The sequence below is a fragment of the Anarrhichthys ocellatus genome, unplaced genomic scaffold (assembly GCF_004355925.1).
Source record: "Anarrhichthys ocellatus isolate YVR2014 unplaced genomic scaffold, GSC_Weel_1.0 scaffold189, whole genome shotgun sequence".
Classification (NCBI taxonomy): Eukaryota; Metazoa; Chordata; class Actinopteri; order Perciformes; family Anarhichadidae; genus Anarrhichthys; species Anarrhichthys ocellatus.
The window spans coordinates 5,079-22,979 of NW_022280219.1; the positions used below are offsets into that span (position 1 = coordinate 5,079).

The 17,901-nt window shown below is 45.7% G+C and overlaps 1 protein-coding gene across 1 annotated transcript in view; it reads right to left on the reverse strand.

The window, feature by feature from the left end:
* Nucleotides 1-512: 512 nt before the first annotated feature.
* The window catches only part of LOC116400680 (ephrin type-B receptor 4b-like), a 22,009-nt gene continuing 4,620 nt past the window's right edge, over nucleotides 513-17,901 (reverse strand). The window contains exons 4-23 of the mRNA XM_031878633.1: nucleotides 16,325-16,414; nucleotides 16,092-16,234; nucleotides 15,271-15,631; nucleotides 14,860-15,022; nucleotides 13,927-14,082; nucleotides 12,864-13,006; nucleotides 11,135-11,339; nucleotides 10,347-10,474; nucleotides 8,285-8,450; nucleotides 7,961-8,054; nucleotides 7,429-7,487; nucleotides 7,218-7,331; nucleotides 5,332-5,579; nucleotides 5,095-5,241; nucleotides 4,749-4,817; nucleotides 4,194-4,243; nucleotides 3,712-3,811; nucleotides 3,199-3,392; nucleotides 2,469-2,627; nucleotides 513-2,336 (exon numbers count right to left, since the gene is read on the reverse strand). Coding sequence (XP_031734493.1) covers nucleotides 2,231-2,336; nucleotides 2,469-2,627; nucleotides 3,199-3,392; nucleotides 3,712-3,811; nucleotides 4,194-4,243; nucleotides 4,749-4,817; nucleotides 5,095-5,241; nucleotides 5,332-5,579; nucleotides 7,218-7,331; nucleotides 7,429-7,487; nucleotides 7,961-8,054; nucleotides 8,285-8,450; nucleotides 10,347-10,474; nucleotides 11,135-11,339; nucleotides 12,864-13,006; nucleotides 13,927-14,082; nucleotides 14,860-15,022; nucleotides 15,271-15,631; nucleotides 16,092-16,234; nucleotides 16,325-16,414 — 2,895 coding nt within the window. The 3' untranslated portion in view covers nucleotides 513-2,230. The remainder of the gene's footprint in view (nucleotides 2,337-2,468; nucleotides 2,628-3,198; nucleotides 3,393-3,711; nucleotides 3,812-4,193; nucleotides 4,244-4,748; nucleotides 4,818-5,094; nucleotides 5,242-5,331; nucleotides 5,580-7,217; nucleotides 7,332-7,428; nucleotides 7,488-7,960; nucleotides 8,055-8,284; nucleotides 8,451-10,346; nucleotides 10,475-11,134; nucleotides 11,340-12,863; nucleotides 13,007-13,926; nucleotides 14,083-14,859; nucleotides 15,023-15,270; nucleotides 15,632-16,091; nucleotides 16,235-16,324; nucleotides 16,415-17,901) is intronic.

The window sequence follows — 17,901 nt, forward strand, 5'->3', positions numbered from 1 at the left end:
AGCTGTCAGTTTGGATCGTCCTGCAGAGAGAGACACAGAGCAGGAGGGCACACACACACACACTAAACACCACACACACACACGCACACACTAAACACCACACACACACACACACACACACTGAACACCAGATACACACACACGAAACTTAAACCTTCTGCTTCTTCAATTCTCTGCCAACAGTTCGCTCATTAAAGTGAAATAACATGTTGAAATGATCCTTCCTACACACACACACACACACACACACACACACACTGAACACACACACCGCTGAAAAATTTCCACAAACTGCCTGGAAGTCATTTCTGAGGGAAGAGGAGGAAGAAGAGGTCACATGACCAGAGACAGCTAAGACTTGATGATACTTGTACTTAGTAAAAGTCAGTCAAAGTACTTTTACTGTGTGGTATTAGTACTCTTACTGTGTGTTACTAGTACTCTTACTGTGTGGTACTAGTACTCTTACTGTGTGGTTCATGGGTTCTAATCAGCTGGACTCAGACTCGTCATTGGCTGGACGGTTCATCTTTATTGTGATTGGCTGACAGAGACAGCTGACAATAATAAGTTCTTAATAAGAATCGATGGCTCTGATGGTTCAGGAGCCTCCTGGTTCCAGACCTGGTCTAGAGATCTAAACAGGTCTGGTGACTCTGATAACTGGTCCTCTTTGGTCTCAGAGACATTTTGAAATACAAGACAAATCTGCTTTTGTTCTTTTTCTTTTTTCTTTACAAAATGTCGTCAGTATAAAAACATTGGTATCTACTTTAAACATGATCAAATATCAGAAAGTACAAAAAGTGCTAAAATACAAAACCATCACTTCTACAATTCAATATGTCTCTCCTCGTCCTCAAACCTGAACCAGATCCAACAGTCCAGGATCAGGAACTTGTTAAAAACTGCTTTTTAACTGTGAAATCAGCTTAAATCTGCAGTGGTTCTGTTCAGAAAGTGACATTACTCCAGACGGACCACCGGTTCTGGACCGGCTAGTGTTTGATTGTATAAATGATTCACTTTAAGGTTTAAAAACAGTACTAGATACCTCACAATGGGTTCAATAAAATACACTTGAGTAATTTTACATCTTAAAGAATCCAGCGTATGTGGACATGAAGAAACTCATAGTCCTTCTGAGAGTTCTCCAACGGGACCTGAAGGTCTCCCAGTAGTCCACAGACCTGAAGAATCACATTCATTTTGGACGTTTTCCACCAGATGTTCGTTAATCTCAACAAATTCAAGAAGATTCGCTCAAAAGGTTCACCTCTGTATTCCGAGGCCATCCCATAATATTCCTCACAGATCATGAAGAGTTTTGATGGTGAAACTTCACCAGGACACGTGGACGTAACAGAATATTGATCCCGTCTGGACCTCCTGATGTCCCTCAGATCAATAATCACACATCGATGGAGATCAACACTCTTTTTGGAATTTCCTGTGAGTTTGTTCCACACGTTCCTCCAGAACTCCTCACAGAATATAACCCTAGTGGACTATGGAGATGTTTCCATGATGATATTTAACTTTGACCCGGTCGATCAGGACCAGAACCCCCTTCGGTCCATCCCGGGGTTCTCTCGGTTCTCTGCAGTCGTAGTGGCAGCGGTTTGTTTTGATCATCAGCTGATCCGGTAAAAGGGTTTTGTTTGTTTAATAGAATCCAGTAGAGGTCAGAATTCAGGGGAACCAATCCCAGCTGTGCTTTCATGAAGTGGGCGGGGCGATAACAGCAGGGCCAAAGGGGGAGCCGTTAAAACACCTCTCTGTCCAATAAGAGACCGACGTCCCTACTGTGTCAGATGCCGATTGGTCGGTGAGTCCAGGGTTCGAAGCATGATTATAAAAACACCTGGCCAAGGAGGAGGAGCTTAGGTTTACCTGAGTGGTGGAGGTCTGGCAGCACCTGAGAGTCGACCAACCAGGTGCTCGCTGTGGTGAACTCTGATTGGTGGGATTAAGAAGGGCGGAGTGCTGTTGCACCGGACTCAAACATAATTAAGCGTACAGAGAGGACAGTAACCGTACGTTGTTTTGTGCTTCTTAAACGTCACAGTCTCATTGGTCCGACCACCAAGGAGGCGGAGTCTCACCGGTCCTTCGTGCTCGCTCTGATTGGTCAAAATGTTCAGTGGTTAAAAAAACAAGTGGGCGTGGCTCAGCGTCCTCCTGAATGTAGTGGTTTTTTTGGACAGTACGAAGGCAGGGCTGGGATTGGTCAGTAGAGCAGAGTGGGCGGGGCTTTGTGTACCCTGAACGTCTGGATGGAGGAGAGGATCTTCTTCTGGTGTCCGGCGAGGGTCACGCCCACTCTGAGCAGGTCGCTACGGAAACAGACGGAGACACATCTGTTATATACACTACTATACTACTAATATATATATAGATATATATATATATATAGTATATATATATGTAGATAGTATGTATATATGTATATATTTAGTGTCTCTTACTCGGTGTTGAGCTGAGAGACGACCTCCAGACTCGTGAACCCCGACTGGAGGAAGCTCGGCTCGTATCGCTCCATCTTTATGGCTCGAAGCCACTCAGAGACAGAACCACAGGACGAGAGAGACGGGGGGAGACGCTGGTCCAACAGGGGCTGAGACACACTGAGAGACAGACAGGGAGAGACAGACAGGATATTTCTCCACTCTGAGCTTTAATCCAGGAATGTGAACCGTTGTGCACCTGCTGATGTAAACAAGTCTGTATAAACAGCTGTCAATCACACTCACTAGCCCCGCCCACACCATGTGTGTGTGTGTAACCGTCTCTATGGTAACCCCTGACCTCCAGCAGCTGGTGCATTAATGACATTCCACACCTGTCAATCATTTATACACACACACACACACACACGACTCCTCTGGTTGTATAGAAGTCTATGAGAAAATGACTCTACTTCTCTCTTGATTTATTACCTCAGTAAACATTGTAAACATGAGTTTATGGTCTCAATCTCTAGTTTCAAGTCTTCTTCAACAGCATGATGTTCATTTAGTACATGATGGTCCATTTAGAGTGAAACAGACCGTAAAGCAGGGGATGCCTTAGGGAGGGGCTACACGGTGATTGACAGGTCTCTACCAGAGACGTATACGGCGTCTCTACGTCACTCCTCCTCAGTCCAGATATGGTCACCTGTTCACTGGTTCCTAAAAAACAAGATGGCGACCTCACCTGCGGCCCTCTGGGAGCGTCACCTTCAGGGAGGCAGGGTTTCGGATCAGCCTATCGAGAGCAGAGACCACGTCGCAGAACCTCGGCCGATTGGCTCGTTCCTTCTGCCAACAGTCCAACATGAGGGAGTGGAGGGAGGCGGGGCACTCTGGGGGGGGAGGGAGACGGTAGTCCTGCTCTATGGCGTTAATCACCTGTCATAGGGAGAGAGACAGACAGGAGGGTGAGACAGGAGGTAGACGGTAGTCCTGCTCTATGGCGTTAATCACCTGTCATAGGGAGAGAGACAGACAGGAGGGTGAGACAGGAGAGAGACAGACAGGAGCGTGAGACAGGAGGGAGACAATAGTCCTGCTCTATGGCGTTAATCACCTGTCATAGAGAGAGAGACAGACAGGAGGGTGAGACAGGAGGGAGACAGTAGTCCTGCTCAATGGCGTTAATCACCTGTCATATAGAGAGAGACAGACAGGAGGGTGAGACAGGAGAGAGACAGACAGAAGTTTTTCTTACGTCCTGGTTGCTCATGTCCCAATATGGCCGCTCTCCGTATGACATCACCTCCCACATGACGATGCCGTAGCTCCACCCATCACTGGCTGACGTGAACTTCCTGAGAGTCAAATATAAAATAATCACTTTAACTACATGACAAGTCCTGAGTCGCAGGACAGGTCGCCAGTTTATCACAGGGCACATAGAGAGACAGACAGACATTCACGCTTTTCAACACAATCTCGAGTCTCCAGATAACCCGAAGCTGCATGTCTGTGGACTGTGGGAGGAAGCCGGAGAACCCTCTTAATGAGGTGACAGTGTCAGCCACTACACCACATGCAGCCCCAGTATTTAATATTTAGTATTTAATATGTCATATTTAATTTTAATATTTCGTATTTAATATTAATGATTTATTATTAATGATTTATTATTTATATTTAATATCTATATTTAATACCACTCACGGTACTACTACCTGCAGTACTGGTGCTCACCTGTAGGCGATGGCTTCAGGAGCCGTCCAGCGAATAGGAATCTTTCCTCCCTGAGGACGAGACGCAGTCAGTACTGTTCCTTTAAGACACAGTCGGTACTGTTCCTTCAAGGCACAGTCGGTACTGTTCCTTCAAGGCACAGGCGGTACTGTTCCTTTACGACACAGTCGGTACTGTTCCTTCAAGGCACAGTCGGTACTGTTCCTTCAAGGCACAGTCGGTACTGTTCCTTCAAGGCACAGTCGGTACTGTTCCTTCATGGCACAGTCGGTACTGTTCCTTCAAGGCACAGTCGGTACTGTTCCTTTATGGCACAGTCGGTACTGTTCCTTCAAGGCACAGTCGGTACTGTTCCTTCAAGGCACAGTGGGTACTGTTCCTTTAAGGCACAGTGGGTACTGTTCCTTTAAGGCACAGTCGGTACTGTTCCTTTAAGGCTCATTAGACCATTTAAAACATCCTATTTAAACACCACTTTATGAATAATTAAACTACAGGTGCTTCAACGAGTATCAACAAAGAGCATCATGGGAGATTTCTGATCAGCTGACCTACCAGAGAGCTGGTGTACGTTGGGTCAGAAGAGTTCTCAGTCAGGAACCTGCTGAGACCAAAGTCTGACACCTGAAGACACAGAAACACAGTTAGACATCACTGACAGACAGGTGGGGAGACAGGCAGGAGACAGGCAGGGAGACAGGTGGGTAGGGAGACAACTGACAGACTGTCTCACCTTACAGACAGACGGGTGGGGAGACAGGCAGGGAGATAGGTAGGGAGACAAGTGACAGACTGTCTCACCTTACAGACAGACGGGTGGGGAGACAGGCAGGGAGACAGGTAGGTAGACAGGTGACAGACCGTCTCACCCTACAGACAGACGGGTGACAGACTGTCTCACCTTACAGACCAGGTTGGAGTTGACCAGGATGTTTCGAGCTGCCAGGTCTCTGTGGACGAAGCTCATGACAGACAGGTACTTCATGCCGGCTGCGATGCCCCTCAGCATCCCCACCAGCTGGATGGTGGTGAACTGTCCGTCATTCACCTGTAGGGACAGACAGACAGGTGGGCCGTGAGACAACAGACAGCTGGACTAGCGACTGTGAGACGTGTTCCTCGTTGCTGCCCGTCTCACCCTCAGGAAACTGTCCAGCGCTCCGTTCTCCATGAACTCAGTGAGGATCATGACGGGACAGGAAGTGGTAATGACGCCCTCCAGGTGGATGATGTTGGGGTGCTGGAACTGACCCATGATGGATGCCTCCGACAGGAAGTCCCGCCTCTGTTTGTCAGTGTAGCCGCCCTTCAGCGTCTTGATCGCCACGTAGTTCTCCTTCCTGCCCGGGACCCTCAGCCGACCTCGACACACCTCGCCGAACTCACCTGGACAGGTGAATATCAAATGTTACAACACACCTGTTCTAAATGTCTATTAAGTTATTCAAATCTATTCATAAATTATTAAATACGTTAAACTAATAAAAATACAATATAGTGAGAGTGGAGAGGTGTACTGTCCCTTTAAGGCTCATTAGAACATACCAACATGTCTTCACCTCACACAACACGTATGTACATGTGTGTGTGTCTGTGTGTGTGTGTGTGTGTGTGGACTCTTGTTCTGATGTTTTTTCAGGTTCTTCTCGTCGACATTACAAAATAAAAGTCTACATTCCTCTAAGAGGGTTCTCAAAAGGTTCTGAAAAAGTTACTCAAAGTATTCTTGGATTCAAGTAACTAAAGTTTCCTAATATTTAAAAGTCCTTTAAGTTTCACAAAGTTCCTTAAAGGTCCCCGGGTTCCAAAGTCACCAGAAAGATAAGTTGGTTCCTCTTTCTGAGCATAGAGAACGTTCCTTAAATGGTTTGTAGGTTTAAAAAAAGGCTCCTTAAAAGTTCATGGCTTCCAGTCAAGTACCTGAAAAGGTTCCTGTGTTCTTTATGTTTCTCAAAGTACCTAAAAGGTTCCTGTGTTCTTTATGTTTCTCAAAGTACCTGAAAAGGTTCCTGTGTTCTTTGTTTCTCAAAGTACCTGAAATGTTCCTGTGTTCTGTAAACGTTTCCTAAAGTACCTAAAAAGGTTCCTGTGTTCTTTGAAAGTTTCTCAAAGTACCTAAAAAGGTTCCTGTGTTCTGTAAAGCTTCTCAAAGTACCTAAAAAGGTTCCTGTGTTCTTCAAACGTTTCTCAAACGTTTCTCAAAGTCCCTAAAAAGGTTCCTGTGTTCTTTAAAAGTTTCTCAAAGTACCTGAAAAGGTTCCTGTGTTCCTTAAAAGTTTCTCAAAGTACCTAAAAAGGTTCCTGTGTTCTTCAAACGTTTCTCAAAGTACCTAAAAAGGTTCCTGTGTTCTTCATGTTTCTCAAAGTACCTGAAAGGGTTCATGTGTTCTTTAAAGTTTCTCAAAGTACCTGAAAAGGTTCCTGTGTTCTTTATGTTTCTCAAAGTACCTGAAATGTTCCTGTGTTCTGTAAACATTTCCTAAAGTACCTAAAAAGGTTCCTGTGTTCTGTAAAAGTTTCTCAAAGTACCTAAAAAGGTTCCTGTGTTCTTTGAAAGTTTCTCAAAGTACCGAAAAAGGTTCCTGTGTTCTGTAAACATTTCTGAAAGTACCTAAAAAGGTTCCTGTGTTCTTTAAAAGTTTCTCAAAGTACCTAAAAAGGTTCCTGTGTTCTGTAAATGTTTCTCAAAGTACCTAAAAAGGTTCCTGTGTTCTTATAAAGTTTCTCAAAGTACCTGAAAGGGTTCCTGTGTTCTTTAAAGCTTCTCAAAGTACCTAAAAAGGTTCCTATGTTCTTTGAAAGTTTCTCAAAGTACCTACAAAGGTTCCTGTGTTCTTCAAACGTTTCTCAAAGTACCTGAAAAGGTTCCTGTGTTCTTCAAGATCATAAATTGTTCCTAAAAACATAGCTTTGAATTAAATGTGTCCCGAGTTTCTAAGATATATGAAACAACAGATCTGTAGACCCTTAAACGTTCCTGAAAAGGTTCCTTAAAGGTTCCCCAGGTAACCACAGGATGCTCACCTGCTCCGATCACTTCCTCGATCTTCACAAAAGACGCCTCGATCTCTTTGGTGAACTCTCTCACCGCCTCGTTTGGGTCCTCGTACGTAAACGGGTCGATGTACACCTTCATCGCTACGATAACGACAACATCATCATCATCATCATCATCATCATCACCATCATCATGTGACAGCAGTAACACAATCTGATTGGTCGAACTGAAACTCACTCTGTCCCATCTGGTAGTGTCCACTTTTATCACTCTGTTCAGAGTCCTTCACTCTCCTGCTGATGAGAGACAGACAGGAGACAGACAGACAGACAGACAGGAGAGAGACAGGAGAGAGACAGACAGACAGACAGACAGGAGAGAGACAGGAGAGAGACAGACAGACAGGAGACAGACAGACAGGAGAGAGACAGACAAGAGAGAGACAGACAGGAGTAGACTTTAGTTTTCAGTAGCTGCAAAATTCTTTATTTCCCAAGTCACACACACACACACACACACACACACACACACACACACACACTCAGCCCCCCCTCAGGAATGTTATTATCTGTGTGTATCTTTATCTTCTCTCAGAGTGTCGAGTTTCTCCGTCTTTATAGAGTCAACATGTCCCACCCTGCTGAGAGAGAGAGTGTGTGTGTGTTACTGTGTGTGCGTGTGTGTGTGAGGACCTGAGGTCAGTGTTCCATTGTTCTGCTGCAGGGAGGGAGCATCCTGAACAAACACACACACACACACACACACTTACCGGTAGCAGTACAGAGCCAGTATCGCCGTGGTGATGAGCATCAGAATCCCCATGGAGACGAGAACTGCCGTCACCACCAGGTGAGAACCAACACCTTCAGAGAGACAGACAGGTAGCATCAACACTATATGATGGTATGTATATATGAGACAGAGAGACAGACAGGTAGCATCAACACTATATGATGGTATGTATATATGAGACAGAGAGACAGACAGGTAGCATATGTTAGCTTGTTTTGCTTTAGTTTATCTCTACATCTATGTATATATAAGACAGACAGACAGACAGAGAGAGACACAGACAGACAGACAGCTGTCTCACCATCAGGTAGTGTGTTGAAGCTCCCCTCCGGACTGAAGGATCCGTATCCGGCCTGTGATCGAGCTCTGACCTGAACCTGATACCTCACGGCCCTCTGGAGCCCAGAAACCACCACAGAAGAAGACCTGCTGGAGACGTACTGCCACTGCCCCGCCCCCTCCCCCTCCTGTGATGTCATCAGGATCAACAGTTACATCACAGTCAGACCATATCAGTGAGTGTGTGTGTGTGTGTGTGTGTGTAGTGAGTGTGTAGAGTGTAGTGTGTAGATTGTAGTGTGTAGAGTGTAGTGTGTAGAGTGTAGAGCAGGGGTGGGCAAACTTTTTGGCTTGGGGGCCACATTGAGTTTTAAAATTTGACAGACGGGCCGGGCCAGTAGCAGATGAATGGAGTGTTTGTGTGAACTAATATAAATTACAAGTAAAAGCCATTACCTAAAAAGTAACTTGCATTTAATTTCAGTGGGAACAGTGTTGTTGGTCACCCTTTTTAACCAGTGCGTTAACGTTTGGTGTCAGTTTGGTTGTGGCAATTCTCAGAACAGATCTGAGGTGTTCATCAGTTAGCTGGGATCTTACACGGTATTTTTTTTATCGCATTAATGCATCTTTTATCGTGCACTCACTTATTAAGCTGTCATTTTAGACACAGTGTTTTTAGTGCAAAGGTTTTTGGTAGTTTGATGCTTTGACCAGATCATACAAATATTTGACTTTCACATCTAACATTATCAGAGTTCTGCTCTGTAATGTCTTTCCTTGTCTCTCCCCCCTGTGTCACGGTGTGGGTACATCTCACTGGAGTCAGGAAACATATCAGAATACCCTTATTTTATTGGCTAAACTGCATCACGTGACGTGATTTACAACGCATTGGTCTGTGTTTTTCCTGCACCGCTGAACAAGTGCCGTAAATGCTGGAAAGGAGCATGAATAACTCCGCTGCATAAAGCAAAGGCCCGCGACCCACTGAAAACGGATTCGCGACGAAATACCAGTTGAGAATCACTGGTCTGCAGGATCGTGACGAGCGGTGAACAGCTGTTTGTGTAGGGTGTCTTCTGTTTCTTCCCGTTTCCTTCGCCTACATTCCCCTGGGTCCTAAGCCCCTCCCTGTACAGCTTCGTATCACCTCTTTGCACCAATGTACATTTATAACAAATACCACACATATTACACGGTAATCAGCGTTATTATGTGTCAAACTCTATCGGTGCATCTCCGGTCTGTCTTTGTTGATGCTGCATCGCTCTGTTCTGTTCTTTAATGTAACGTAACTGGAGCGACGGAGGCTCTCCCAGCTGTTAGCAGACTGTTGTGCTAGCAGGCTCGCGAGTGAGCTGTACCCAGCATGCAGTTCGGCGGGGAAATTTTATAAATGTACAATTATTAGTGTTACAAATTGTTTATGTGTCACAGACTGTTGTGTGCTGTGGTGTTTTTCTCTGTTAAAGAGCATTAGTTGTGGGTTGTTAATTGTTGTGTTATAAAGTTATGACCATGACTAGGGTTCCCTCTCAATACATATAAGACAACTAGCGCTGAGTGCTGTGCAATAGCGGCAAAGAATACATTTAGCTGCCTGTTGAAAGCAGACAGCAGTTGTTTCGGCTATGCACCAGTATGATGGTGTGTGAAGAATTTATCTCATAGGGGAAATTAAAACCGGTATACTGCCCACCACTAGTCTTTATTATAGTTTGGACAATTTTTGTACCAATATTTGACGCGGGCCGTAGTTTGCCCATGCCTGGTGTAGAGTGTGTGTAGAGTGTAGTGTGTGTGTAGAGTGTAGAGTGTAGTGTGTGTGGAGAGTGTAGTGTGTAGAGTGTAGTGCGTAGAGTGTAGAGTGTAGTGTGTAGAGTGTAGTGTGTGTGTAGAGTGTAGTGTGTGTGTAGAGTGTAGAGTGTAGTGTGTGTGGAGAGTGTAGTGTGTAGAGTGTAGTGTGTAGAGTGTAGAGTGTAGTGTGTAGAGTGTAGAGTGTAGTGTGTAGAGTGTTGTGTGTAGAGTGTAGAGTGTAGTGTGTAGAGTGTAGTGTGTAGAGTGTAGAGTGTGGAGTGTACCTTGGGGCTGTAGCGTAGCTGGTAGTCCAGTACGATGAACTGGTTCTGTAGAACCGGAACGTTCCACTCTAGAGACAAACTGGACTCTGAGGCCGCCACCCTCTTTAGACCGGAGACTGGAAGAGGAACTACACACACACACACACACACACACACACATTATTTGTATTATTAATATGAATGTTATTATTATCATTAATGTGTTAGAAACTGGAGTTATGGTGTGATAGAATGTGATTATTAAGTTATTAGAACTATATATTCAGAACTACAAATCTCCGGTCAAAACGTATTGTCCATCACGTCTTAGTGGGAGGGGCTAATAACTTTGGGCGGGGCCTCAACTAGAAGCTGCTTCGTTTGTTTTGTCATCCATATATTTAAAAGAAATATTTAAAATGTTTTTTGTCATTTTACCTCTAAAAAGAAGAATTTGGTAGAATTTAAATTATTGAAATTTAATTTATTAATATAAGTCCTGTTTTTACTGAATCAATACCTCCTACAGCTGAATAGAGAAGAAATATCAACATGTACACATTATAAGTATATATACTTATATATATATATATATATATATACTTATATATATAAGTAAAGTCAGTTTAAATGTTGTGAAGTGACTTCATAGATGAAGCAGCTGTGGTGCATGTCATTAGTACTTTTTCTTCAATGATCTGAATGAAAAAATGATAATGAAAAAAACAAAGGTTAAATTAAATGGTGTTATTTTTATTGAAAGGAGAAAGGCATCCTGGGTAACGTAGTGTCTGTATGTGTGTCTTGACCGTCTCTGCTGGTGGTGACGTTGACTCTGTCCGAGGCCGGCTCTGATTGGCTGAGAGCAGAGACTCCGCTCAGTGATTGGACGGTGAAGGTGTACTTGGTTTGTGGGCGGAGTCCCCACACGGTGACACGGCGCTGAGTCAGACCACGCTGAGCCGGACGGTACAGAACGCTGTCATCACACGGGGAACAGGAACCAACCAATGCCTGCAGAGGAGGAGGAGGGGGCGGAGTCAGGGGAGGAGGCTGGTGTTTGTTAGTGGTCCACCTGGTCTCAGTGGTCCTGGTCTACCTGGTCTCAGTGGTCCTGGTCTACGTGGTCTACGTGGTCTACATCAGTGTTTTTCAACCTTTTCTGACCCGCAGCACACCAACAACAGCAGATTTGCAGAGGAGTCAGACTCAACCCCAGAGACACAGTAAGAAGTGGTGACTATACGCTGAGGGTCAAACAGAGTCACCATTTAATAAACATGTAGAAGGATATTACACAGAGTGCAAACAGAATACATGTTGAGGTAGGCTACATTATTTTATGCAGATGTACCAGAGCCAGATGTTTGGCATCTTCTCTTGCTGACAGCTCATAATATCTGGGTTAGGTTCTGTGGAAACCCTCACGATGGAGTGAAGGTGCATCGGTGAGACTCCTGTGTGGGTTTGTGTTCATCTTCATCACAGAGAACAGCTGCTCACACAGGTATGTCCTCCCAAACATGCAGAGCGTTTGAGCAGCATGGAGGCGGAGTTAAGGCATCGTTTCGGGGATGAAGCTTGGGAACTGTGCAGCGCCCTCAGAGTCACACTTGAGTGTCATTACACTGGAGGTCTATCAGCTCCACAGCTGCTCTCTACACCTCAACTGCAAACGAATGACTGAGCAGTTCAGAGTTAAACTGCTGAGCTGCAAAGTCGGCAAATCACCGAGTGAACTCTGTACCAAGTGCACCCAGTTTATCAGCAACATGAGCAGTGGGAACACAGCAATGGAGACTCTTACTGCATCACACATGTCTGTGATCTCACGTCCCTGAAGCTGGAGGTTTAGCTCAGTGAGATGCTTCGTCATGTTGAACATAAAGTCAGCTCACATCACCACGTTTGGTCCCGGAGCTCTGTGGTATAACGGGTCAGTTATGATAAACATGATATGTTCTGGCGGGCCGGATACATGCTGACAATTTAATGACAAGTCTCTCAATGTGTTGATCCATATAGGCTTTTCATCTGGGTTCTGTTGTCCAGTTCAGAGTCTGCATTTTCACTTTTCAATATTTCTCCATCGTTGTTCGTCTTGTCACCTCAACCTCTCCATCATTTCATTCTGCTGTCCTACATTAACACGTCATTACTGCGCTACCTACTGCCCCCCACTGGCATGGAGGAGTATCTATTACTGAGTCAGACACTATGTTGCTCAACAATGGCAAAGTATTTGCAACAACAACTAAATAATATTTTATTGGACTCATTAAGTGAAATTGGACATTTTCCCACGGCACACCTGACGATCTCTCACAGCACACTGGTCTACAAGGTCCCAGTGGTCCTAGTCTACGTGGTCTACAAGGTCCCAGTGGTCCTGGTCTACGTGGTCTACAAGGTCCCAGTGGTCCTGGTCTACGTGGTCTACAAGGTCCCAGTGGTCCTGGTCTACGTGGTATACAAGGTCCCAGTGTCCTGGTCTACAAGGTCCCAGTGGTCCTGGTCTAAGTGGTCTTGGTGCTGTACCTTAGATGCGGTCCCACAGATGGAGCAGAGGACTCTGTAGACCAGGTCTGCTCGTCCCCCCCGGTCCAGAGGCTCGCTCCACTCCAGAGTCACCGATGAGTCGTTGATCTGGCTCACGATGGAGCGGGGGGAGGAGGGGGGGCCTGGGGGGTAAAGGAGTGGGTCACTCTGAGGCCCTGAGCTCGGACTCACAGGCACATCACGTCAATAACCAGAGAGAACATCATCATGATGCAGATGAGTACACATGTTCATGTTCAGTCAGCTCTGACCTCACAACAACACATCATGTTAGAATGTTTGTCTTCTGAATGGAGTCTGCTTTGATCTATGCTAAGCTAAGCTAACATTGTAGCTGCTCCATCAACACAACACATCATCCTCACGCGCACACACACACACACACAACACAGTGAGCCTTGTAATTATGCCTAATTGTCGTTGCCGTGGTGAGGTAATTAGAGGGGCGGTGCAGTTGTTGGACCATTATTTCCATTAGACTGGGTTAACTGGTCCAACTGGTCCTGGACCCCCCGCCCCCAGTCATCAATCTTTAAATGGTTCTTTTCTTTATCAGAGCTTCTTTTACACCCAAAAGGGGGCGTGGCCTCTGTGCTATATAACCCCGATGACGGCACAGTTACAAACTTAAGGTGTTGCATTGTGGGAAAACGGTAGGACGGAGAGAGGAGAGAAGGAGAGAAGGATAGAAGGAGAGAGGAGAGCGGAGAGGATAGAAGGAGAGAGGATAGAAGGAGAGAGGAGAGAGGATAGAGGAGAGAGGATAGAAGGAGAGAGGATAGAAGGAGAGAGGAGAGAGGATAGAAGGAGAGAGGAGAGAGGGTAGAGGAGAGAGGACAGAAGGAGAGAGGAGAGAGGATAGAAGGAGAGAGGATAGAAGGAGAGAGGATAGAGGAGAGAGGATAGAAGATAGAAGGAGAGAGGAGAGGAGAGAGGATAGAAGGAGAGAGGAGAGAGGATAGAGGAGAGAGGATAGAAGATAGAAGGAGAGAGGAGAGGAGAGAGGAGAGAGGAGAGAAGGAGAGAGGAGAGAAGGACTCACGTGTGCAGGAGGCGTGCGGCGGGTCAGAGTCGGCTCGGTGATAACCATGGTGACAGAGGCAGTAGGCGGAGCCTGGGATCAGAGTGTTGCTCCGGTCGGGACACGGTCCACACACACCGGGTCCTGAACCCGCCTTAAACTGACCCGAGGGACACGCTGCACACACACACACACACACACACACACACACACACACACACACACAGGGTTAGCATTAGCATTAGCAGAAGGACTCATGAGGATTCATCTGCTCCATCAGACTTCTGGGTAAATTTAGACACCACAGAGACAATGAGAGACAGGAAGTGACCTTGGCTTCAACAGAATGTGGAAAGTGCTGCCATGATGTCATCACTGACATCTCACGCCAAGCACACACACACACACACGTGTGTGTTAACCAGAAGCGTCCCCCCCGGTCGGTTGCCCCGCTGCAACACTTCCTGGTTGCAGTCAGCTGACCTATGACCTCTAAAAGAATAACAGGAAGCTTCGACAACTAAACTGTTTGTCAGACAGACAGACAGAGACAGAGGCACAGACAGACAGACAGACAGACAGACTGAGAGAGACAGACAGACAGAGAGAGAGACGGACAGAGAGAGAGACAGACAGACAGAGAGACAGAGAGACAGACAGACAGAGAGACAGACAGACAGACAGAGAGACAGACAGACAGACAGAGAGCTGAGGCCGAACGAAGCCTGGTTGCTAAAACAGGCCTAGCTAGCTGGAAGGCTAACCAGCTAGGCTAAGAAGCTATGCTATACTACTCTGTGATGCTAGCCGGCTAATGTTAGCGTGACTGACCGTTAAAGCTCACGTCTCCTCGTCTGTCTGTCTGTCTGACGGGTTTACAGGAAGAGAGTCGTGTCATCAGATGCTTTTACTTTATAAACTCAGTGACAAAGGGCTTTTATTTTGAAAACTCACCTCGACAGCGCACATCGGTCTCACCCGCCTCGTATCCGGGGCGACAGGCACAGCTGGACGTGGGCTGCCCCACCCACTGCCCATCCTCACCGCAAAGCATGCTGGGAGGTCGAGACTGCTCTCCGGGCGGAGTCACAGCGTTCTCCACACACACACCCTGAGCCTGCAGCACACACACACGTTTCAAAATAAGAGTCTTGGTACCGTTTAACTTTTGCTTTATTACAAGACTTTTACTTTGTAAACTAATATAAAGAAGCTTTTACTTTGTTAAGTAAATGAGGCTTTGATACTGTAATACAAATAATATACTTTTATTTTGATAACTACATGACAACTTTTCAAAATAAAATAAAGGGCACCCTGGCTACTGATCTCTGCCGTTACCGTGGTTAGGGGGGGGGGGGTTACCTGCTCCACCAATGAGTGGGGGACGGTTTCGGGGAACGAGGCGAAGGCTCGCTGGAGGGGGGGGCACTTCCTGTAGAAGACGCGTACAGAGAGCAGCGCCATGCAGGCGCCCTCACTACGGAACGCCAGGTAGAGCCCCGCCCCCTTCAGGGGCTCCAGACGCAGAACCTTCACGTTGGAGCGACGTTCTCCTCTCGTCATCAGGTGGTCCGCCGCCACCGTGGACACCTTAGTGTACGGGTTCTCCATCCAGGACGGGTGGGTGGGGGTGGCCTCATCGCTGTCTGACAGGTAGTAGTACAGGTTGAAGGTCTCCTTACAGTGACGGCTGTTCAGACTGGCACACTCCACCATCGTGAACCTGGAGAACCCATTATTGATTACTGATCAACTTATTACATGGGTACCACAGCTGAGCCTTTGGAACCTACTATAGAACCATTGAAACATCCTATAGAACCCTTTAAACATCCTAAAGGACCATTGAAACATCCTATAGAACCCTTTAAACATCCCAAAGAACCATTGAAACCACCTCAAGAACCTTTGAAACATCCTATAGAACTGTGGAAACATCCTAAAGGACCTTTGAAACATCCTAAAGAACCTTTGAAACCACCTCAAGAACCTTTGAAACATCCTATATAACCTTAGGAACCACCTCAAGAACCTTTGAAACATCCTATAGAACCCTTTAAACATCCTAAAGAACCTTTGAAACATCCTAAAAAACCTTTGAAACTTCCTAAAGAACCTTTGAAACATCCTAAAGAACCTTTGAAACATCCTATAGAACCTTTGAAACATCCTATAGAACCCACCTGATCTCCACGTAGAGCGTGGTCGCCGCCCCTCTGGGGATCCACCGTGTCCTCAGCCAATAGGAGGACGGACTGTTCCGGGTGCAGATCTCATAGGTCCTCACGCTGTTCGACTCGTCGTCCACTCCGCTGAGCTCCTCCCACTGCAGAGAGAGACCAGTGGTTACGGGTTAGCATTCTTCATTGACGTCAATGGTAAATGTTAGCGCTAAGCTAACAGATTGTATGTGTACCTGAGAATCTTCAGCCGGATGGTTCGTCCATCGAAGGTCCGACGTTTCCAACTTGGTGTTCACCAGAACCTCTGAGAGACAGACAGGTACATTCAGTCAGACAGGTACACAGACAAACATGGAACCACCTAAAGAACCTTTGGAACCTCCTAAAGAACCATTGAAAGAACCTAAAGAACCTATAAAAGATGGTTATATATAAAGAACCTATAAAACCTCCTAAAGATCCTAAAGAACCTATAAAACCTCCTAAAGATCCATTGATACATCCTAAAGAACCATTAAAACCTCTTAAAGAACCATTGAAACCGAGGTTATGCTTATCACAAACCTGTATATATATATAAATATACACATGTAATATACATATACACATATACATACATGTGTATATATATATACACATACACACATGTAATATACATATACACATCATACATACATGTATATGTATATATATACATGTATATATATATATATTTGTGTATTTGTGGTCACATAGAAACACACTGAGAGTGAATCACAGAGCTTCAATCCTCAGATGCTGCAGAGCAGAACCGACCAATGACTGCTTCCTCTTTCTACACTGTAATTACACACACACACACACACACACACACACACACACACAGAACAAACTGTCTGTCTGTCTCTCTCTCTGTCTCTCTCTCTGTCTCTCTCTCTGTCTCTCTGCCTGTCTCTCTGTCTGTCTCTCTCTCTGTCTCTCTGCCTGTCTCTCTGTCTGTCTCTCTGTCTCTCTGCCTGTCTGTCTCTCTGTCTCTCTGCCTGTCTCTCTGTCTGTCTCTCTCTCTGTCTCTCTGTCTGTCTCTCTGCCTGTCTGTCTCTCTGTCTCTCTGCCTGTCTGTCTCTCAGGTGTCCTCCGTGCAGCATCATCACAGGTTCAGGTATCTGATCTCCTGCTGCACCTGAACGCCTCTCAGGACCAGAGACCAGAAACAGAGACCTTAATGGTGAGTCCTCTGAGGACCAGGACAGAGAGAGAGTGACCACACACACACTCACACTCACACACACACGGAGAGTGTCTTGTATAAACATCCCGCCAGCGTTGCCGTGTCCTCGTCCTGCACTCTTATCAGCACACACACTGTTTATAGTGTGTGTGTGTGTGTGTCTCTGTATGTGTGAGTGTCTCTGTGAGTGTGTGTCTTTGTGTGTGTGTGTGTGTGTGTGTGTGTGTGTGTGTGTGTGTGTGTGTGTCTCATGCTGAGTCTTGCGCTCTAATAAACCGGATTATTTGACTATGAGTCCTCTCTGTCTTTATTTATTTATTGAGTAACAACAAACCTGGTCTGGGTTAGACCAGGATCTCAACCTGGTCCTGGTCTGGGTTAGACCTCCTGACCAATAACAATAACAGAAGTACTCAGATACTACAGAGTATAAATACTCAGTGTTACTGAAGCAAAAGTACTCTCTAGTTATTAGTAATAATACATAAAGAAGTACTCTCTAGTAGTAATAATACATAAAGAAGTAATGTACTCTCTAGTAGTAATAATACATAATGAAGTACTCTCAAGGAGTAATAATACATAAAGAAGTACTCTCTAGTA